Here is a 23,016-nt window from a genome sequence, read left to right as displayed (position 1 = left end):
CTCCCCCAGGGATCCTGCCTGGCGTTCAATGCAATCTGCAACTTGTTGCCCAGTACAGATTGTTTGGCCCATTTGATGCAGGTAAGAGCTCACACATATGAATCTGTAACTTCAGTGCAGTGCGGTGTTGGCCCGTGGTAAGTGAACTGCGTAAGGGTGACAGCTTATCCGCTGATAACAGAGTAAATATGCTGCAATAATGAAGGAATGCTCAGTTCTTACTTAAACTGGGAATGCAGCCACAAATCTGGATCAAGCATTTAGCATGATCACCTAGCATCAGGCAATGCATGGTGAAAGAAAAGAGAGAGTTTAATAGGAAAATAGGGTCACTAAAAAGGAACTATTCTGCTTCATCAGGTGGGAATGGAGTTGGACTGTAGGTGCTGAAGAGCCCCAGTGCCTTCCTGAACGCTTCTGGCACAAGTGATGTCAGAGAGTGGACAGATGGAAATGGTTCATGAGACTGTCCTGGAAAGAAAACAAAGCAGCACTTGCCTGTGCAGGGGGCAGTTATTCTGCTGCTGAGAGAGAGCCTTTACAGCTTACCTGATTTTTGTGTGTGCACATATGATACCCAAAATAGAGTCCTGCGTGCAGCAGGTGGGGGTTTACAGCTATTGGATCTCCTGTGATTTCCAGATCGTACATGGCTGTGTATGGGTTAATATTTTAAGTAAATTACCTACCAGCTCAGACTGAGATCTAATATAAACTGCAAAATTGCTAAGTAACAAAGGTTCAATAGATCAACTTTTCTCCTTGGTGACATCTTTACAACCCACCGCTTGAACACTTTCCTTTAACTGGGTGTAGGTGGCTGTGTAATTGGAATCTTCTGTTGATGAAACGAAGGGAGGCATCTAGTTTAGTGCCCCTTTCTTTAACCCAACAATGCCAGCACAGCTGACAGGAATGGAAAAAGAAGGCATGAAAGGTAGCAGACAGGCTTTAAATACTCCAGTGAAGCAGATATGGAGAAAAAGAAGCCAGACTACAATCACTGCAGTGGCTGTTAACATCAAGAGCAACCTGATGACTCCTGGGCTCCTCTGGTCCCCACTAAAGAAGAGCTTTGCCTAATAATCACCTTCTACACCTGTCATTACAAAGGAAGAAAAATGAAAATACCACTTTGAACATCAGAACAGTTATGTTGCTTAAGAATTATTGACCGGCATTTTTATTTATTGTGAAATGCTCAGGACATTAGAAAATAATCCCTAGTTACTAGAATAATTACAACTGGCCGTGCAAAGTGCTGCATCTCTTGGCACTCTGGTTTAATTTTCCTTGTGAGACATCTTGTCTCTCACTGCAGGATATGGCTTCTCTAACGCCGACAGGAGCAGCAGTGCCTGTGAGGCTTTGCTGGGGGCTGTGGCTGAGCCGCCGTTCTTGCAGTTGGAGGCATAAGCAGAGAAATAGTTCATCCTGTAAAGCTCCGCTCGGCTCTTGCAGCAACCGAGCTTGCTCATCAGCAGAAAGAAATCCCTTCGAAATGCTTTGGTGAAAATTGCGTAGAGAAATGGGTTTGCACAGGAGTTGACGGGGTAAAACAAGACCAGCAGGATCTTGGAGTTGGTCACTGTGATGAGAGGAACTTTAAAGGCAGCGGATATGGCAAAGAAGGAGATGGGGGCCATGCAGGTAAAGTCCGTGAATATCAGTATTGCCATTCTCTTGGCCACTTTGGTATCTTTATTGGCAGCTACCAGCTCTGGGTTCTGAACAGCGATGTAAATCTTAATGTAGCAAGCGCAAATGACAATGAAGGCAACGACATTCAGCACCAAGATCAGCAGTATGTAGGCTTGGGAAAGACCCGTCTCGATATCCATGGGCAAACAAATGCTGACCTTCATGTAACTGCTGACCCCTAGGAGAGGCAGCACCGCTATCAGAATGGAGAATATCCAGCCCCCGAGCATGATGGGCACGGCGTGCCGCAGCCGCAGCTTCCGATCCAGCTGCATGGCGTAGGTGATGGTGTGCCACCGTTCCACGGTGATCACCGTGAGCGTGTACACCGACAGCTCGCTGGCAAACACCGTGAAGAAGCCGGCGGTGCTGCAGCCGCTGCCTGTCTGCCAGTCTATGGCGTGGTTGTAGTACTGACCGCTCGTCTGGGCGTCCACAGAGGCGATGAGCAGCAGGTAAAGTCCCATGCAGAAGTCGGCGAAGGAGAGGTTGCACATGAGGAAGCGAGGAACGGTGAGCTTATAATGGCTGGTTATGAGAACGAGGAGGACGGTGAAGTTGCCGGCAATGGCAAGGATGTTTATAAACCAGATCAGGACCCTGAGAAAGCTGTATCCCAGGATGTCCTCGCAGGGATTAAATGCGTCTGGTTCTGGAGTGCACGTGAATACTTTCGGCTGACAAAAGTCATACTCAAAGTCAAAGCCGGTCATTTCGCTGTCATCGAAAATGGCTGAGTAGCTGTAAGGAGAGTTTTCTTCATCTGTGAAGGAATGTATGTTCTTTCCTGCTGACCACAGCAATGTGTTGTTAGAATCGTATCTGTAACCATCAAAAAAACACAGCCCCCCCGAACAGAAGTGAATTATTTGTTTCATGCTGCTGGCAGTCTTTTGTAAAATACAACAGATAACAGTTGTTTTAAAACAGTGACTTCCTACACGTGTTTCTACAGAGTGTTTACAAATAATGAAGCCTTGTAAGGATGCTTTGTGTTTGGGTAGCAGCCTTGGAGAGCAGCAGAGGTCACAGTCATACCCATGGGAATGCTTTCTTATACAACTCAGTTATTTGTAAGTACTTTATTGTGATTGCTTTGTAAGTGAGCCATCGTTCTCATGCTGTCAGTTGACTGTAGTCCAAACTACAGTTACACTTGAATTGATGGATTACAGGTTTGAAGCATATAGGTTTATCAGACAGTTATAGAAGCCACACTAAAATAACCTAAGATAACTGTGTGCAGTTACCTCCCTTAGGAAAGGCACTTAGCAAATTAATTCCTGAGACTATGTATGACTTGGGAAGTGCTGAGGAATTTGATATTTGCAGTATTATAAAGCAAGGAGCAGAAGTGCATGTTAACTAAATAATTTTGATGGCTAGGAGTTTATTAAATCTAGTCTGGACCCAGTGCCTAATTATAAACGTTTTAGGTGTTTAAAATAGACCTCCTTAATCTCTGGGTCATCAAGAGTGTGGTGATAAGGCCACCAAAGAAGAAATACTTTAATTGAAACACTGTCTTTTATGGCATTTCCCTGCCATAAAAGGTACCTATTTCACAACTTCCCAGTCATCCTGACTGTGAGTGTTTGGTGGGCAAACACTCAGTCAGCAGCGTGAGACATGGAAAGCATCTCTGAGGGACAACTCTAGAGAAAACTGGTAGCTTTGGGATAACTTAAATACATGCTTAAGCTTCCACATCTACTGAAGCATGTACATTAAATGATAGTTCTGGAGCAGGGTCTTAACTGGCAAATGAAGCAGAGCTGCTTTTCAGCTATTCCTGTTGAGCAAATAACTTCCAAATCTTGTCATCCTAACTCTTCATATATGAAAAACTGGCCAATGTCTTACAATTACTTGCCTTGTTTAAACTGGAAGAGCAGGGAATACATTTGATTCTATTTATTAATAAAAAATGATTGTGATTTTCTGAGAGGCAGTGTAAACACGCTGCCATGAGCAAGCAGCTGGTTTTGTTTTTTTTTTTTAATAATAAGAACTTAGGACTTTCAGATGATTTCTGCTGTGGTTCTGCAGCCATTCAGACCATGAACCATGAGCTTACTTCCATCTGCTTAATATAATGTCTGCTCAGAGAATTGCTGGGATTGGGATTTACCAAAGCAAAAAGCTTCAGGACCCAATAGGCTGGGCAGACTATTTAATGCACAGAAGGAGTGCAACAGATGCCATTCCAAAGCAAACAGACAGATAAAACCAAATGGCAAGTGTAGGAGGCCTCACCAACCATCAAACAAGATAATGTCCAATGAAGTCATTACTCCAATGAATCAATCACATTTCAGCTGTATTTAGCCATTGAAATTTTGTGACCATAACCTTGTTTTTTCTAGACTTTACAATGCTTTGACGCCACATCAGGGCTGCTGGGAAGTCCCAAGGTCTCCCATTTAGCTGTAGAGGGGTGAATAATAGCAAATCCTTAAACTTCTCCCTTGAATACTGGGTTAGAGCCTGTGTAATCCAGCATGGTCAACACCACAGTTTTGATATTAGCCCTTCTCATTGTCACACTGAACACTCTCAGACAAAACTCTTATGATATGAAAAGACATGTTTAGACCGAGTAAACCACTGGCATGGGGTCATCACACTTCTAACTCAGGGACTCTATTTCTACCATGGAAAACTACTGATATACAGACTTCTAATTAGCCTTTCTATAGGCAAAAATAAAAATATTAACAGTAGCAGCTCTTATTTGAATCACACTAACAACTGCAATTATCTCAGGGCACGGAAAGTCTCCATGTAGGTCATTAACTTTTTAAAATATTTAATAACTGTTTTGAAAGCCTTTCAAGAATTCAGAAGAGAAACTGGAGTGAGTAAAGCTCATGACATCATGAAGGGTTTTTTTCCCTTTTCTTTTGAACATCAAAATCACAAATCTTGGTTTAATGATAGTAAAATTACCACTGTGCAACTTGTAAGGGTGACTGAATTGGCAGCCAAAGACATGCTGTTTGAGAAAAACTCACGAACAGCAGCAGGGGGAAGTCTGTATTTGCTACTTCCAGCATCTGTATGCAGAAAGGTACTCACAGTATTTCGTTAGTTGGTTTCCTCATGGTGTTTTCACACTCTTTGGAGAAGTTGTCAAAAATGGAAAGGAATGAATTTTGTCTGCAAGAAGGATGAAAAGAAAGTTAAGTTTCAAGCTGAATTTTGGCCAAAATCCTGTCTTCTCTGCAAGTGATCATCTCAGATATGTAAGGCAAGCTAGAGTTTGGTGTCATGGCAGCACGAATATTCATGTAGACATCTGGAAGCAGAAAGGAGAAGGCTTCAAATACTGTGACAATAGGCAGGACCAAATGGAGGGCTGTAAGGATGGTCTTTCAGCTTGTTTATTGTTTATGATGTATTCTTTTATAGCGAAATAACTCAAGCTGAAATTAAAAGGTATGTTTTGAAATATTGTATTGAAGTGGGCCAGATTTTCCACCAGTATGAATGGTAGCAGTCACACTGGCTTTTAGAGGAGTGACTGTTAACAGCTGCTGGGAAACTGGCCCAATACAGAATCACACAGAATCACAGAATGGGCCTAGTTGGAAGGGACCACAGTGACTCTCCTGGTCCAACCTCTCTGCTCAAGCAGGGTCACCCTAGAGCACATGACACAGGATTGCATCTAGACAGCTCTTGAACCATTTCCAGTGAGGGAGACTCCACACCCTCTCTGGTCAATCTGTTCCAGTGCATGGTACCCTGCATAGGAAAGAAGTTCTTCCTCGTATTCAGGTGGAACTTCCTGTGCATCAGTTTCTGCTGTTGCCTCTTGTTCTATCGCTCACCACCACTGGGAAGAGCCTGGCTCCATCCTCTTGACATCCTCCCTTCAGATACTTATAGACATTGAGAGGGTTGCCTCTGAGCTGTCTCTTCTTTAGGCTGAACAGGCCCAGCTCCCTCAGTCTTTCCTGGTAGCAGATGTCCTTAATCATCTTTTTCACCCTCTGCTGGACCCACTCCAGGAGCTCCATGTCCCCCCTGTACCGAAGAGCCCAGAACCGACACAGCACTCCAGATGCACCTACTAGGACTGAGTAGAGAGGCAGGATCACCCGCCTTGACCTGCTGGCAATGCTTTTCCTAATGCACCTCAGGATCCCATTGGCCTCCTTGGCCACAAGGACACACTGCTGGCTCATAGACAGCCTGTTGTCCCTCAGAACCCCCAGGTCCTTCTCTGCAGAGCTGCTTTTCAGTAGGTCAGCCCCAACCCCAGCCCCAAGCATGGGGTTATTCTTCCACAGGTGAATATTTTAAAAACTGTCTGGGATCTGGATGTAGACTTTAATGTTTGAAGTAAAGCAGTTTGAAAAGAACGAGTTGAAAGATGATGTATTTGGCAAAATCTCTGATTTTGGGGCTTTTAAAGTATGGGCCAGGTACTCTGTCATTATGAATGAAAATGGCTTTGTCTCACCTCACTGCTGCAACAGCAGTAGAAAGAACCAGCAAAAACACTAAGACCATTTGTGTACTCTTAAGAGAATCAGACACCTGGAAACTGATAGGAAGTTCTATGTATAATGAGAGAAATAAGATACCAATCTAAGCCCCTGTGTGATGGTTATAACAACAGGATGGCAACAGAAATGATTTTTTTCTTTTAATTTCTTGAAGACGGGGTGCACCTGCTTCCTCCCCTCCCCCTGCCACATTTAAGCAAGTATAAGAAAGTCTAGGGAACTGAATGCTACCTTCCACCTCCCTTACATGGCTCAGGGAATAAGTACACCACGATTGAACCTCACAAATCTCAAAAATATTTTGTCTGAGGACTTTATTCTCCTATCTTGTCACCATATTTCACTGATTAGAGAGTGCAGTCTATAGGTGCTATATATATATTTTTTGGGACATGGGGAGTAAAAACTGGTGGGTTGACTGTATGTAGAGTACATGGTAACAGAAGGAGGTACAAGGAGACAGAAACAGGCTGCAGCTCTGTGACCATGATTATACAAAACCACACAGATTCTTCCCTGTGTAACCTGGCAAGGTCTTGGGAGGTCTCAGTCTCCATGGTCTTCTGTTGCCATCAATAGATGACAAGGAAAAACAGACAGAGATAGGCCTCTTATTCCTTTGTAGTAGCTGGTCATATAGGAGATAACAGCCTTTTGCTTGTACAGGGTTTTTCCAGCAGGCAGTGCTGTGCAGACAGGTAATGCATTAGCAGTGCTCTGAACCCTGCTGATGCCACAGGTAGGGGAGCAGTTGTTTCCTGATGTGCATGGAGTTTCCTTGCCCCCACTTCACTAAGAAAGCAGTCACTTAATATAAGAAAGTGACTTTCTATAGCACCCCTGTTCTTACAGAGCATGGTCATGTTGCAAAATCAGGTACCCGAAAATTCATCAGAAATGTAGTTTTCTTTATCAGAACGCTTTTTTTTTCTTTCTGTCTCAGAGTTGCTTCTGCATTTATTACACTCAGAGTCTTGATCCAGGACTGAATCAGAGTTCAGTAGCAATGGAAACCCTTGACAGTAGAATCTTTGCTCTATTCTTGCAGAATCAAGGACCCCTTAGTAAAATGAGGTAGGCAGAATAAGCATAGCATCACCCCTAATTTTAGCCTAAAGAATTGTATTCTACTCTGCCCTTGCAAGACACTCCTGAAGTGAAGGCATGCAAGTGACACAGATCAGGCTGCTCACAACTGACTGCTCAGTACGTTTTTTCTGTAGCATTCGTTTGAGACAGATGAGAAACAAGGCATCCTCACAGCTCAAACTAAATTGATTTGGGGTAGCTTTGGCTGCCTAAAGCCAACAGAGGGTTGGTTTCTTTGAAACATAAATGCTGAAAAATTAGCTCCAGTTGTCTCAGATTGGCTGTTTCAAATTAGCTGATGCAAAGCTCTCTCTGTGCCATGATTTCCAATTGTGGGGAGAACAATACTGTCTAGTATCTGAAATGATTGGAACTAAACCAAGTAATATCTTTCTATAGACTTGTGTCAGGCCCTAATTTTGGTGGGTAACTGGAAGCCTGCCTTTTCTACTGTGTCATCATATCACCTGTATTAATTAAGCTACATAGCTAGAGGCTACAGGGTTTCTTTTTTTTTTTTAAGGCAACATACTGTTGATCAAGATCTACCTTCTGCATGCCAGTAGGCTTTTTAATTGAGATACCAAGAAAAATATTTAAGCTTTAAGCAAACGTAGACTAACGTTCCTGCTGGCAGATCCATGGCACAGGATGGGATCCATTTCTGCTCTAAAATAAATGGACATCATTTTCCTGGCTTTAGCAGAGATCTGTTGTTTCATGCAAGGCCCTGCTACACACCACAGCTTCGCTGCTACTGGAATAAAGACAATCAAACCTTGTGAGCTGAATAAAGAAGAACTGGCATTTTGGAGCTTCTGAAGTACCGCAGTACAATAATGTGCTATTTGGACTTACTTTTCTGTCCTCAGATTTCGAAAAGCACAGCAGTGGCTGGGATATGTTAGAACAGCTTCCAGGAGACTGCTGAATTTATCCAGTGGTGGCAGTCTCTTTAACGAGTAAGATGATGTTGCATTTAAGACTTGAATGGCCTCAAGCCCGTAACTAGGCAGGGACTCCAGCGCTGTTGAAGAAATATCCCTGTGGAACAAAGAGAGCATTCTCTTTTCTTTTCACACCTATAAAAATGCCACCAAAGCACCAAACGACAGTAGGCAACAGCAACTCAGCTTTTCACAAAGGTCTAAATCTACAAAGCCGCTTCAGCACCTGATACCCAGCTCAGAAACACGGTCGGTGAAACTACAGAGCAGTGGGGTAAGAGTATGCCTGTGGCTCAGGAGCCCCCAGTGAGGCAAGGAGCTCACTTTGTCCTGGAAAAACTGAAGGCTACCGCTCCAGGTGCTGTGCCCTGACCTCTCTCTTGAAATTCACTGTGCATGCAGTGAGAGATGGCTCTTTAAGCCAGACACGGAGAGAAGAAAGTGGGAAAATGTGACTCTCCAGCCAGCTAACAGGTAGGACACACTCCTGGCTCTCTGCTTGGCTCTGAAGGGCTGTTCTAGGTGTTTTAATTAAACGGCTACCAATTAAAGCCCCAAAAGAATCCATCATTCTTGCCAACACAAACTTAAGCAGCTTGGCTTGGAGTAACTTCAGAGGGGCTCTTTGTGTGAGGAAAGGCCATCAACAGGACTAAGGATTTTCAGAGTCAGGCCATTAAACAAGGGAAAAAAGGCTACAGTTGTGAAAATGATATTAGTAATGCTGTGTACCGTAAAGTACCAATGAAAGGAACAAAAAAGGCACGTGCAGCACTGAGTGCTATTTACAGAACAACATGCTGTGTTTTACTGCATGGAGTTACAGCCAGTGCAGCCCTCCAATAAGTACTTGATTAATAAATCATGAAGAAGATAATAATGTGTTTTATTCAGCACAACCTTATAGCATGCAACCAGCTAGTTCACTTTTATAACTAAATTCTAAAGTAATGTATTGTAAAAAATATCCATGCTACCAAAGAACAAGTTAGCTTGCAATGTTAGAGCATAAGACACAGGAAAAGGATCACGAGTATCTGACTCAAATAAGGCAAAACCCAAAATATCTAAGAGGTGGAGGTCAATCCCAACACTAGAAATGGCTGATGGGTGTCTGTCACAGTGCAAACCGAGCCTTTTGCCCTGTAATTTCATGGCATCTCATTGACATGTTTTCACTTCATAAACAGAGGGTAAGAGATCAAATCTCTTTCCAGACTCAAAGCTTGTGTTTGTTGTGATGTCACAGCCCGTGTGGCACAGCACAGTTCCCATGGGACACTCAGGTAACAGAGTGGATACTTACAGGACATCTGGCCCTGTGGCCCCTCTCAAAGCATCGTTGTGTATCCGCCTGAGGTTCTTATTGTCCTTCAGAATTCTGTGGATTCAAACATGAACTCTCTTTACATCTGTTTTTTAAAATATCCCTTTTTTGGTTTTCCTTCTCACACCTATTTCAATTCCTTCTCCCATCACACAGGTGGTTTTTGCAATACCTGGCTGGGGAGTACTTGTAATTCCCATGTGACCTCTCCCTCTGCTGATGCCATCAGATTGTTATCATCTACAGTTAAACCTGATAAATTCCAAATTTTCCTCACTTAAAGTAGGGACGACCAGGCTAGTTCTTTCATTGTGGTGGCAGTGTACAAAAATGCAGCAAAAGTTTTGCCCAAACCAAGAGGCTAGTCTCAGAGCATGTGAGAGGGATTTAAAAACTATTGATGTTTCCAGACATAAACTGTAGGTTCCTCAGTTTTGGCTATGGTTTCAAGTTTTCCACTGTTACTGCTAAATTTCAGAATTTATGAAATTTTATTAAAAATTATGAGCTTTTCTCATAAAAACTGCTATACTCTAAGGGATGGTGTTTCAGACAAAGCAGTAAGAGCTGCAGGATTAACACTGAAAGACGTATTTTTCTCATGAGTATTGGGAAATACAAGACACAGCCAGTTAAGCTGAAGGAAGAACCTTTGAGTGTGTTTGAATTATTATTTACTGAACTGTTTATTACTGAGGAGGGAAAACATACTCACAGTTGATTCAGCTTTGTCCCATTGAAGGCATGGCTGTGGATATCTTCAAATCCATTTTTATACAATTTGCTGGGGATTAAAAAAAGTGTGTAAGGAAAAAGGATTTGGTAAAGGCGAGATTATGGTATGTATTGCAAGTTTCAAACCTTAATGCTGCATTCATTTTAATGTTTAGAGGGTTTGCTTATAAAGAACAAAGGTAACTATAGCACAACTTACGCTGACTCTAAGAAGGTTGCAGTTAAATTCCCTAAGCACCTTCCTGTTTAGCTGCTGAAGAGAACTTCTGTGATGTTCAGATCCTCCCCCCTCTGAGGGGTTTGTCTGTGCCTACCTGCGGCTGAGATCCAGAAATAAGACATTACTCCAGGTAAGCTGTTTCTGGCACACAGACAACAACCTGGAGACAGAAGACCTGGATTTTGTGGTATCAGCAAGTGCAAATCCAGGGCTAGAGAAGTGTCAGGTGGAAAGCAACTCTAAAGCCTGGAGGGTGCTGCTGGATTTTAGATCCTCTGTGGACACACAAATCTTCCAGCAGCCCAAGAGGCAGCTTTGTAGAGAGGCAGGGGCAAGTTGTGCATCATCCAGCAGTCAGTGAGTTACCAGCTTCTCCAAAGTGCTGCTGCCAGGCTTGATTTGTGCAGTGGAAACCTTGCTGTCCCCTGCACTGCACAGGGACCCTTGATGCCTTTCTTTGTTCTTGATTTCCCACCCTGGGGCCAGATACCTAAAGGCTGGGCTCTCCTACACCTGAAGTCCAGCTCTTTTCCCTCACTGGGAGATCTAACCTATGGGTCTATCAATATGCATTTGTGATATTAAGTTCATGTTTCCAATACAAATTCAATATAGTCACTTGTATATAAATATTTTTTATTTATTATTAAGTCATAATAGAACACTTGGCACAGTTTATAAATTAAACAACATTTCTGTTATTGCTTTTCCACCTGCTTTTGGGAGAGCACAAATTGGGCCTATGGAGCCTGCTCCCAAGAATAACTGAAGTGTGTGAAGCACCTGGCTACATTTGATAGGAGAAGGCACCTAAGCACATTGCTGAAATTAGTGATTCCCTTAAAAGCCACAACCGTATGTAGGATCGATTTCCCCATCCACATGAAACATTAACTATTGAAAAGGCTAATTTAGCTATTTGTAGTGCAAAGTATTACTGCAGGCTGACTTTATACCTTCATAGATTACTTGTGTTTCACCAGACCATGCTGTAACAAGAGGAATTACTTCAGCTAATTACAGCTAACTGCATGGGGTGGAGTTAACATGTAGCTCTACAATTAGGAAACCGCTGCTAAGATAATTCTTTTCTTCTTCTTCTGAGCTCCTTATCACAAAAGGATGAGACAAAAAAAAAGATTGTTGGCTCTTCCCTGTCTTAGACTCACTCCCACTTAATACACTTTAGGGTTACAGTAAAAACTTTAAGCACCTTTCTCCATCTCTTTTATGTTCATTTTCCTGCACCATTAGCAGAATCATAATTTTGCTGAAGTTATTTTGAGAACTTGTTGGGAGGAAGGAGGGTCATAAGATGAAATGATGCACTAATCTAAGCAATTGCTCCTCTTTAGCATCGTGTAGGAGCAGCATTCAGTCACATTTATGCCCACTTCCTCTATTGGTTTCAGAAGGTATTGGTCAATACATAAAATCTGTGTTGAAATTACTGTCATGCTGATACATCAGCTTGATGAAGAGCCTGGTCCACCAACTGCAGTTCTTGCTGGTGTGCACAGCTCATTTGCAGGTGCAAATATTCATGGAATTTTGTGCAAGGCAAAGCTCCCATTTTGGATGTGTACTGCAGTCTGGTCCACAAAGGTGCTTTACTGGGCTCCACACCGGTGTTTGTGGTTACAGCACGAAGTAGGTGGCCTGCTGCTGCCCTCTATTGCTCAGCGGGTCCTTCCTCGGGAGACCCAAATTTTGGCCACATCCTGAAAAGAGGCTCAGTCTGTGATTTTTTCCTATTTCAACACTACTTTATGGAAGTTTTTGTGAGGATAAGGGCACTGTGAAATTCATACATGGTTTGTGCTGTGCTGGCAGAGGACATCTCACCTTGGCTTTCTGCTGCTTTCTGTGTTCCTCAGGTGGGGCATCTCACAGCATCAAACCCACCCATCTCACAAGTAGCTGTAGCAATGGTTGGCTAAAAGGAAAGTCTTGGGTGTGGAGAGTTATAGGAATCAATGTAAGCTGAGTCAAAAAAATCAGGGTAAGAAGCAGCATCAGTACTTTGAACCAATTTTTTTTCTCTCTCTGTCCCTCTTCTTCAGAGGGATACCGTGCAGCTGAAGCTCAGCAGTATTAAATCAGCTCTCAGTCTGCTTGGCCCCTGAAAATGCTATTTCATGAAACTGCACCCCTGAGGGAAGAAGAGAGACTTTGGCCTCCAGTGCAGCTTTTGGAGTTTATATCCTGTTGACGGTATTTTTAAAAGCAACATTGCATCAAAGATGAAGATTTAGATCCCTTGTTCTATTTTCTTTCCTATGTGAAGTTATCTTCTGCATAAAACTCCATTCTTCAGCTTGAAGAAGACCTCTATGTTTCTTAAGCATTTCAAATTTAACTCACAATAGAGATATATATTTTATGGGGCTTAATGTCAAAATTTTTATGAAGTCAACTTGCTTTTCTCAAGAGAAGTGTTATTGTCGCAGAAGGAACTGGAGCTAGGATTATTTTACTCACAGTGTCAGTGATTCATTGTTCATCCCCTGGAAAGCATTTTGTGGTATAATTGTCATACGCAAGTTATCACAGAGCTCCCTTTGGAAGAAAGAAAAAGAGGTATTTTTGTCAGCAATCCAGGAAGAAGATGGAAAAGACTCACAGCTGGGCTAGGTTGTGTCTCTACTTACAAAATAAAATGAGCTTCCAATGAGAAGATCTGTGTCAGGTCTGGGAATTGTCTTATTCCAGTGTTACAAATGCTCCTAGAGAAAAGCATAATTCCTGTTTATAGGAGAAAATATTACCAGAGTGGATGCAACAAGAAGCTGACCTAGTAGGTTTGAGTTTAACAGTGCATTAAAAGGTGACAAATATGATAATTTTTAATTAGGTTTCAAATGTGTTAGTAAGACCTACAAAAATTAAGTTTTGTAGAATTCTCAAGCAGTGCCCTGGAGAAGCACTTTCTCTCTACATTAAGCACGAGAAACAGATTTTAGTTACCCCTTTTATATAGTGCCCTGTCAGTCTGAAAGCTTTATTCTAGAAATAAGCACTTACCAGAACTACTTTGCAGACTTCTGTTTTGTCCATCATTGCCCTGCCCTGCCCTGGCTTACTTTATTTTCTTGCCTATTGAAAGACATCACTATTGGTTAACTATACATTAAAGCTATTGTAAATGATGTATGTACTTCTAGTATACTATAATGCATGAAAAGCTTCTTTCTTCCTTACAGTCCTTTAAGTGATTTGTCTGCTTCAGAGAAGAGAATAAATAAAGTAAAGAGCAAAGGAATACAACTCTTTCTTACAAGTATTTTAGCCTTGAAAGATTTCTGAATGCTCCGTGCTCAATGTGCAGCAGATTTTTCGTGTTCAGGATCAATCTGTAATAAGGGAAAAATATTTCAGTGCTATAATCATTATAGATTTGGGAGGGTACTGAATTTTGCTTGTGATTTGCTTTCTCAGAAAACAGTCTGCAAATATGCTGCTGGGTGCATTTTGAAGCACTGTTGGGAAAAAAAATGGCCCATAATTGTCAGGCAGTCAAAAAAAGACAGTGCCTGAATTCTTGCAGTTCACTGAGCTGAGAGGATCTGGTTTGGATATCCTGGTCACTGGTGGAAGTGGACCATGGACTTCCTTAGAGCAGTTGTTCATAGTACCAGGTGCCTGCATGGATCTGCAGAAACTGGCAGCTGGAGTGAAGTGTATGAGAAATCCCCTTTGCCAGTGGCTGCTCAAAAACCAGGCAGATCTCTTTATCAAGGAGCACTTTCTGCACCTACATTATCTGGTAAATCTATGTTTGCCTAAAGTCCACTAACTATAGTTCAACTCCCTCCCTATGCATGACTTACAAAATTCAAAGGTTTTAGCACATGAAATTGCAAGAAAAGCTGGAAGTTCAAGAATGCCACTGAACCCACCTACCCAGAGCACTCATTGAATTTTGACTTGAGTGCAGCTTGGGACATCAAGCCCTTGCAATGTGAGGCTTGTAGAGCATTTGAGATTCAAACAGGTTTTCTTGTTAGCCTCCTGAAGCTCTTTAATGGTCTTAGCTTTTTAGTTTTGGATGACAAGCATATGGCAAGCTATCCATAAAATGTAGGTGAATGCATGGGGTCAAATCTTTTATTCCTTCCCTAAACCCACCATTGATTCTAGTGGAAGTTGGACCTAATCAGAGGTGGACAAATATGTATCTCTTTCTAATGTGAGTAACTGGCTTCGGTGACGTTCACATACAAGATTTAAAAAAAAAAAAAAAAAGAGATGGATTTGTCCTCAGTTGCACAATTTTAAGCCACTCACTGGTCATGCTGCGCGGAAAAGGCAGTAATGAGATATTGAAACAGATTTATAGTTTCCAATCACTAAATATTTCAGAGCATTCTCCTAGTCATTGCTTTTAACTCTCTCTCTCATATGCCTGTGCTATGCAGGTCAAGTTTAAAATCAGTACATGTTCTGTTTGAGTAATATTTTAGTGCTTGAAAGAAGAGCTATGCATACTAAGCAGCTGAATTTAAATACTGTAGGGCTTTGAAAACTGCATCTTCAAAAAGAAAGATTTTTCTCATCTGTTGCCATCTCGAATTGTTTCCCTGCTTAGAAAGCCTGACAATGCCAGCAGAAGTAGACACAGAGCTGCGCTCCTGTCATCGAGCTCACTGAAAGCAGAGGGATTTTCTGGGCATGGATGTCTTTGCATGCGTTAGATCTCCAAGGCCAGGCCTTACAGAGCGCTCCCTATTTTATATGGTACTTTGGAGAGAAATGTTTCTCATCACAGATCTCAACTAAAGCCAACCAAAGTAATAGAGACAGATTTGGTCCAAGAATACTTCTCTGCAGACTGTTTACTCCTTGATGATCCTAAATCAGGACATGGATGCCTTTTCTTAACTGATGCTTACATTTCAGACAAGGTGGGAAGGCTGTCAAATGCACTCGCTTCTATTCTCTCCAGGGAGTCGCTCTGAGAGATTTCACTACAATGAAAACGGGAGACACAAAGCAACATATTAACAGAAAAGCCACCAGCAATGGGCTTTCCACTCTATTTGCTTTTTTTATACACAGTTGCTCAACCCCTCTTGTTTGGCAGCAGTGCCTCCACTCAGACATCGTGGGAGCCCATGCCAGTGGGGTTTGAGACAGACCAACATTTTGCTGCCTTGGCAAAAGGGAATGCCAACCCTTTGGAATAAGTGTCTCTGTAACAGCCAATCTCCATTTTCTCAGTCAATTGTAGGTAAGGTAGAGACTAAGGGCCAGAACTAATGTAAATAGAGTGAGCCCAAGCCTGTGAGCCTTTTGGTCCTGCTTGGTGAATTTATTTCTGTGGGTAGGGATATAGATAATGTTCATGGTGCTCATATGCTATTATCAAGTCAGAATTATGGTCATCTAATCCACAGATGTAGAAATGCACAAATATGGATTCAGCACATTTTATGAATAATTTTTGGATTTGAATGCCATTTTTATTACGTGCATGCAGACTGAAAGGAAGTGGCTCTTTTTCATCATTACAGTGACCAACATGGCTGTTTTTGTCGGTACTCTTGGATTTTGATGTACAGATGCTCCTATTCCCCATTCGTATTCAAGAGTAACCAATACTAAACACAGAGAAAAACAATCCACTTATTAAATGCTTGTTAAATGTCTGTTAGATTAAGATTTGTGGGGCTATGCAAAATTGAGCCTGAAAGTAAGTAGTACATATTGATGCATATATATGGGAAAGATCTTCAAAACAGTGTTTTTCTTGACAGAATTGACTAGAAGGGCACACAAAGCAAACCTAAGATTATACACTGTCAAGAAAAAATATTTTCTGAACAACTGGAATGCATCTACAAAATCAGTCAGTACTGTCACAGTTCTAAGAGTTAGCTTATTTCAATTACAATTATGAGAAAACAACTTCTTTTGCTGTTGATATAAAACTCCTTCGATCAGAATGAGTTCTGTATTTCACTTGTAGGGGCAAAGGAGGATGCACACTAGAAATCATATAGTAAATATGTTTGTATTTCTTACAGAAATATTAATGATGTTTTTCATCATCAAATTCAGTGAGAATGTTATTTTTGGTATTGCACTAGTTACTTATAAATGAAAGATGGATGCAGAATAAGTGGCTTGCTGGGCATCTGGTCCTCAGAGACTCACAAGCTGAGAGGGAGCAAGTTCTGCCTGCTCACAGAACTTGAAGAACTCGGGTTTGGCGTCTGAAACTTGTGTCTTCCATAATATCCCCCCGTCTGCCACTGGTTTTCCATTTACATATATTGGAATGACTTATGGCAGTGAAAATAATTTATCATCTCATTTGCAGGGGGTGATGTGCTGCCAAACAGATGATTTAGAGGTTTGTAATTTAAAAATATGCATTCTAAAAAGCAATACTAATTCAATACTAAATTCAATAAAATTATGAAGTGTTCTATAGATTTACTTCATAAAAATACATTGATTTCTACGCTGTTCATTTGGACAGATTCATTAAAGGGACACAAAGAAATCAAATTAAATTTTCTTTGTGGAAGGGAAAGTGTCAATGAACAAGCCATTCTCTGTGGAGAATAGGACATGCATACATTTTGGGAAAGTTTAGCCTCAAGTCATACAGGTAGGAGAAGTTTTGTAGGTTTAATTTGGTCTGCTGCGTGAAAATGGTAAAGTTCTCATTAATCATTCAGATGCAAGTGGATGCAACAATACAGTGCCACTGGATTCTACTACAACACTGTATTGCAGGGGAATACATGCAGCAGAGAAGTACAAAAAGTGCACCTTGAAAAGAAAGCAGCAGCATTTGTGCTGCTGCTTAGGTTCTGGGGGAGGTCATTCCCCTGTTCTTCATTGCATTGGTGTGTCATCAACTTTGTTCTTTAGAGGCCATTCAATGAAGACAAAATAAAAAATAATAAATGAGGGAGTCTCAAACATGCCATCTTTCAGCTGGGGTAACAACAGAAAAAGGGGCAAGAGGGGTAACATGAGCCTTATGTCTGAGTCCTTGATGTTAAATAGGCACAAATCCAAGGGTCGGGAAGCAACAGAGACCCAGTGTGTAAAATTACAGCACTTGCAAACTGAAAGATCAAAGAAAAAGTGCAGTTCTGCTGATGCTCTGCCAAGCTTATCTTTCACTGCAAAATGCCAAAGAAGTATCTTATTTGGGTATTATATAATGCCAAAGCTATCACTGCAGTGGTAATGTTTGATGATAGAAATCTATTCCCTCTGCTAATCAAAAGCTCCTCTCACCACTTATTAAGCTGTATCCAGTTCTCTCCGACAAGATTAATATTTCATTATGTGATCTGTTAAACAACTGTCAAAAATCCCACCTTTTCAAAGGACCTTTTATATAACATTTATAAGAAATAAATGCTATGTTTATCCTTCCCCAGTGTTTTTTTTTTTTTCATCAATAGTATGTTTTAGTCACACGTTTTCATATTATTATAAAAGAATGTTGTTCGGGATGGGGGTTTATGATAGAATTTTTAGCAAGAAATTAAGGAAAAACCTGTGGAAAATATTGACAACTTACATGATGAAGGCATCTCTAAGTCCTTCAAAGGCATGTGATGGGATTACTTTTACAGGGAGATGAGTAAAGGATCTGAAAAAAAGAAGAGACGGAGGAAAGGACTGTAAGGCATGGGGTTTCCTTGTTTATAGATTGTACCATTAGGGTAGGGAGAAAACCAATAAAGCATAATGCCACTTCATTTTTCCTGCAGTTCTCTTTACCTCTGAGGCCTGATCCATTTGTCATTGATCTCAGTTAAATGGAATTCAAAGGATATTGGGTCAGTTCCTCAACGGCATAAATTTGAGACTAATCACCATCAAATCAATAATAATCATAACCTACTAAGGAAATTTATAGCCTGATGAAAATGGGCTGCTACATTCACAGTCAAAGGAAGCAATAGGCTATTTAAGGTTAGATCCTCAGAAGTGGGTTTCATGTAAAGTTTTCTCTATAAAACAGTATCTTTGCATTTGCTGGACCATGTTCTCTGTCCAGCAGTATCTCTGTAATGTTGCAGCATGGCATCCTGAATTCTCTGGCAAAGCTCTGGCTGTGTACAACATGCAGAAGAGCTCCAAATGAGGCCTGACACAGTGTATTTTTTTATTTTTTTAATAAATTGCGTCAGTGTGGTTAGTTAATTCAAAGTGAGTGAATCCTTTTCTTTTTAATTTTTAGTTACTCTGACTAGGAAGTTAATAATGATGTGGGAGACAGATTTGCATTTTACCACCCTAGTCCACATCTGAAACACAGTACTTTTACCAGCCAATTTATCTAGCAATGACCACACTTTCCCTGATAATGGCCATAGAAAAATATTTAACATATTTCAAGATGTTATCTCTGTGCAAACAGATAATTGCTCCATTTTGCATTATAATTACAAATATCTAGTCAGAGACATTTGTTTCCCATCCTTAAAAATCCCCCACAAGGCTTTTTGACTGAAGTGTTTCCGTGCTATTCATATAATTTGCTTTTTTTGTTGTTCTTGTCATAATCCTTTATATGAAGACATATGTTTATGTTGATCAATGTTTATGTTAAATGTTTATAGTTTTATATATGTATGTATGTATGCATTTTTTTATATGTACATATATGTCATACCCACACATTATAATGGCAGGCTGTCACACTCACATATGTCTGGGGGTTACAAATCTAGATGCACTAATGAGCCTGGCACTCACTTCCCACCTATGTTCCAAACAGTCTGTATGATTTCAGGCAAATAATTTAGTTCCCTTGCACCTTGTCTTCTTGTCAGTAAACTGGGAATAACAATGCTTCCCTACCTAAAAGGAGTGTTGTAAGGATATATATGTTTTTCACACTATTGTGATTGGGTCTAGATTGATGCTGGCATGTTTTGTTGTGTGTGAGATTTGGTTAAATCAGAAATGAAACTGTCATGCAGCTTGAAGAAGGTATTTTTCCGTGAAGGGAGAGACAGGTAGAGATAACCCGCAGTAGGGCTTGACGCTCTGAGCTGAAAGGAAAAGAACTTCAGGAAGAAGTAAAAAGTAGAAGCTGAGAAATTCCTGCTCTATTACCCTGGCAGCAGGAACCTCTCATAACTGCTCCATCAGCTCAGGCTCCTTGGAAAACAAGGCATACCTTTTGTGAAACTGCTTGCAAACGTATTATCATTTAAAAAAGAAATAGAAATGTGACTGAAAGTGCAAAAAATAAAACCAAGTCTTGGCTTTTAATTACATCAACCCATGAGCCTCCTACCTCCCTGTGATGTGCTGGTGAGCAGTGTGCTGGTTGTAACAGTGCATGGCTCGGGAGTGATCTGCTTCCCCAGAGTGCCAGTCCCCCCTCCCTGCCTGCAGAAAACCTCTGGCAACAGTGATCTGAGCTTAGCCACCTCAGCTGTGTGGTTTAATTTAAGTGGGATGACCCAGCCCTTTTAATATGTAATGTAGGTTAAACTGCATGATGGCACTTAATCCATTCCGTGTTTCAACTTCACTGGTTTTCATTTTTTAATTCTTGTGATTTCACCTTGATAGCTGAAGCTATCTGCATTGACATTACCTCATCCCATTAAGCATCTCACAAAACAGAGCAGTAAGAGCTCTTTAGAAAATATTCATGGGGCAGTCTATCCCAAGGAAGTAGTGGCATAAAATCACTCTTGTAAATTTTTTGCTTCTGGGATATAGCAGAGGCAACTTGATTCAACCTGACAACAATTTTTATCTGCTAAAAGATAAGCCTCTGCTCCTGTGCTACCACATAGGCTCAAGCTCCAAGAGAAGCTTTCGAGAGCCCTAGATGCCCCAAAAGCTCAGGACTATTTCCAGTCCTGTTAAGCAGGAATCAAAGCCCAAGCCCACTCACACCACTGGAGGAAATCTCTGTGTTACAAAACTGGCCTTTTGCAAAAAGTGTTTAGTTGAACTGACAATAAATAATAATAAAAATAATTAAAAAAACCCCACAAGACCAATAGCAATAGGTATGAGTGACTTATTGTAGCTGGGTGGGCTGCTGTATTTTAGTGTCTCTATTTTATAGGATTACTTGTATTTTTAATGCTCGAAAGGTGAACGCATAGGGTAGACTCTTGTTGGCAAGTATTTTATTTTGTGGTGACCTTAGACTTAACTTGGGAGGATTGTGAACACTGATTGAAACCACAGCTGGAAATGCACTGTTTTCCTAGGATTTTCATCAGCTTCTGGGGGGCAGTGTAAAGGGTTGGTATTGATTTTTAAAGCCCTGTATATTGGGCATTACCTACCTGAAATGCGAACTATGATGTTGGATATATCACACAACCACCCAAAGAGTACCTTCTATGAGGTGATGATGGGTGACACAATATCTCTTATGAAAGACACTTTGGCCCTGAAACTGAATTCTTTCGACAGTTCCAAAGAGCCAAATATGCCCCCAGTGCAGACATGGTAGAACTGCTGAGTTCTTTAGGCTTTTGCTACAAAGTTTTGAATTTGATGTCTCGTAATTTGGTGCCTAATCATGTGCCACTCACCCTACTGCAGAAGCTCTGCATAGAGGGGCACACACAAGCACAGGAAAGTGAACATCACTATGAAAGGAAGTTTTTGAAGGGGCAAAAAGGTCTTAGGTATCCAATGCCCATTGCTGTAGAGCTGGAGTTGGGTGCCTTTCCACCTAAACTTTGCTTAAAAACCCAAAAGTACATATGAGATTTCAAAAGAAGGAAAATCTTATTTTGTTTCAAAATGTAATGGTGTATTAAACATTATTTTTCTGCTGAGACTAGGAAGACACATAGCAGCTATAGCCAAAATGGCATACAAAGGTGTCTGAATAATGGAAGTTCTATAGTGTTTGTGTAATGTCCAAATTAAAAACAGGAGTTTGAGAAAAGTATGGTCAATTCAGAACTGTATAAAACAAATAATTCTGCAACCTGACAGAATTCTAATAATTTTGAAAGCCCTTTTCAGCAATAATATGACATGGTAAGAAAAACCTGGGTAAAGAAAAATAGCTGAAATTTCCCTACAGGACAAATACTTGGAATATAACAAATTATCAGAAGTACACTTGGAAGCACAGCTCATTACAGCACCAGGGCTTGAATTGCTCAGATATAACTGGAGTTACATATTGGAGTTTATTTTCTTTACTGACCATACCTTTAAGAAGGACTTTTCTAAGGCCTGGTTTCTGTGTTACAGTTGCACCAGTGAAAGAACATGGGCACCCCAAGAACTGTGCTGGAACAACCTGCAATAGCATTTTTTCCCAAAATTACTAGTGCACTCGCAAGCACCAAAGTGCACCCAGGGACGTGTGACTATAAGGGGACAAAATTAACGTTCTCTTGTTTTGTCTCTCATACACAGAGCTGTGCAGGGGGAGAAGAGAGCTAGAAAGATTGGTAAAGTATAGAAAGAGAGGGAGTCAGTACTAACAAAGCTCAAAAAGCTGTATGAATAAGAGAGAGGGGAAGACAACAGCTAAATGGACACTAGCATGAAAATCAAAGGAAGAGATGAAAGGAAAGTAAAAGAGGTTGAACAAGAACTAAAAAAAAGAGCAAGAATACATGTACACCTGTAGGGTTAGTGACTACATTCACCTTTACAGCTTTGTAATTGCATGATAAACATAAGCTTTCTGTTAAAAAAAAAAAAAACAAATACAAAGAAATGGATATTTAATAATATAGATTCAGGTTCAATATAAATCAGGTTAGATGTCACTTGGAAATAGAAGGAGCTGGGTATGTCCGTGAATGCAGACTGAAAGACGGGGATTTTTTTTACCAAGTGTAAATATTTTCTTTGTAGGAGTACTGAGCAGAATTCTGGTTGAACTGTTTTCTGACTATAATGTTGTTTTCTACAGCCAGCCTAATAGCTGGAATTTGTGTACAATCATCACGATTAAACGTGATTTTAAAGGTTGAAAGGAAAAATTCTTCTCTTCTTTTTTATCCATTCCCTAGCCCTGTGGCTCTCAGTGAAACATAACTGGCAGCAGCCATAAACCCATGATCTGTCTTAACCTGACCACTGAGGTTGAGATGTGGTTTCTTCTTGGGGTGGCAGATGGAAAAAGGAGAAATAAAAGAGTAAACCAAAAAAATAAAATAAAATCATGTAAGTTTAGAGATTTTGATAACCTCTCAAGGCTGTGACCTGCATTGTCCTAATAAACATGTGAAATCCCTGCAAAAACTATCCTCCCTATTTGTTTCTGCTGCTGCAGGCAGTGGATTTGATCGATCCTCTGCTGGCTCTGCGTGTGGTACAAATACTGGTGAAGAAAAGTGCTTGTTGTAATAACTATGGAAAGTGTATCCAGCTTCTACTAGGAGCTCTGCTTTCTCTGACACTAAGGTAACACAGGGAAATATGGAGAAAACAAACTCAGGACAGAGACTTTTCTAAAATCTTTGACTTTGGAGGAATGGTTTACATGGCTCTGGATTAACA

General features: G+C 40.9%; 1 protein-coding gene across 1 annotated transcript; it reads right to left on the bottom strand.

The window, feature by feature from the left end:
• Positions 1-1,223: 1,223 nt before the first annotated feature.
• Positions 1,224-18,114, bottom strand: LOC103767634 (lutropin-choriogonadotropic hormone receptor). Its single transcript, XM_018084955.1, is given in 10 exon segments — positions 1,224-2,523; positions 4,780-4,860; positions 8,163-8,348; positions 9,558-9,632; positions 10,294-10,362; positions 13,015-13,092; positions 13,185-13,259; positions 13,812-13,886; positions 15,426-15,500; positions 18,080-18,114. Coding segments are annotated over 6 exon segments (1,767 nt in total). The 5' UTR covers positions 13,071-13,092; positions 13,185-13,259; positions 13,812-13,886; positions 15,426-15,500; positions 18,080-18,114.
• Between the last annotated feature and the right edge of the window lie 4,902 nt (positions 18,115-23,016).

The sequence above is a fragment of the Manacus vitellinus genome, unplaced genomic scaffold (genome assembly GCF_001715985.3).
Source record: "Manacus vitellinus isolate BGI_N305 unplaced genomic scaffold, ASM171598v3 scaffold_8_pilon, whole genome shotgun sequence".
NCBI classification, from domain to species: domain Eukaryota; kingdom Metazoa; phylum Chordata; class Aves; order Passeriformes; family Pipridae; genus Manacus; species Manacus vitellinus.
Note: the sequence above shows the minus strand (reverse complement) of the source record. Positions and strands in the feature narration are given on the sequence as shown.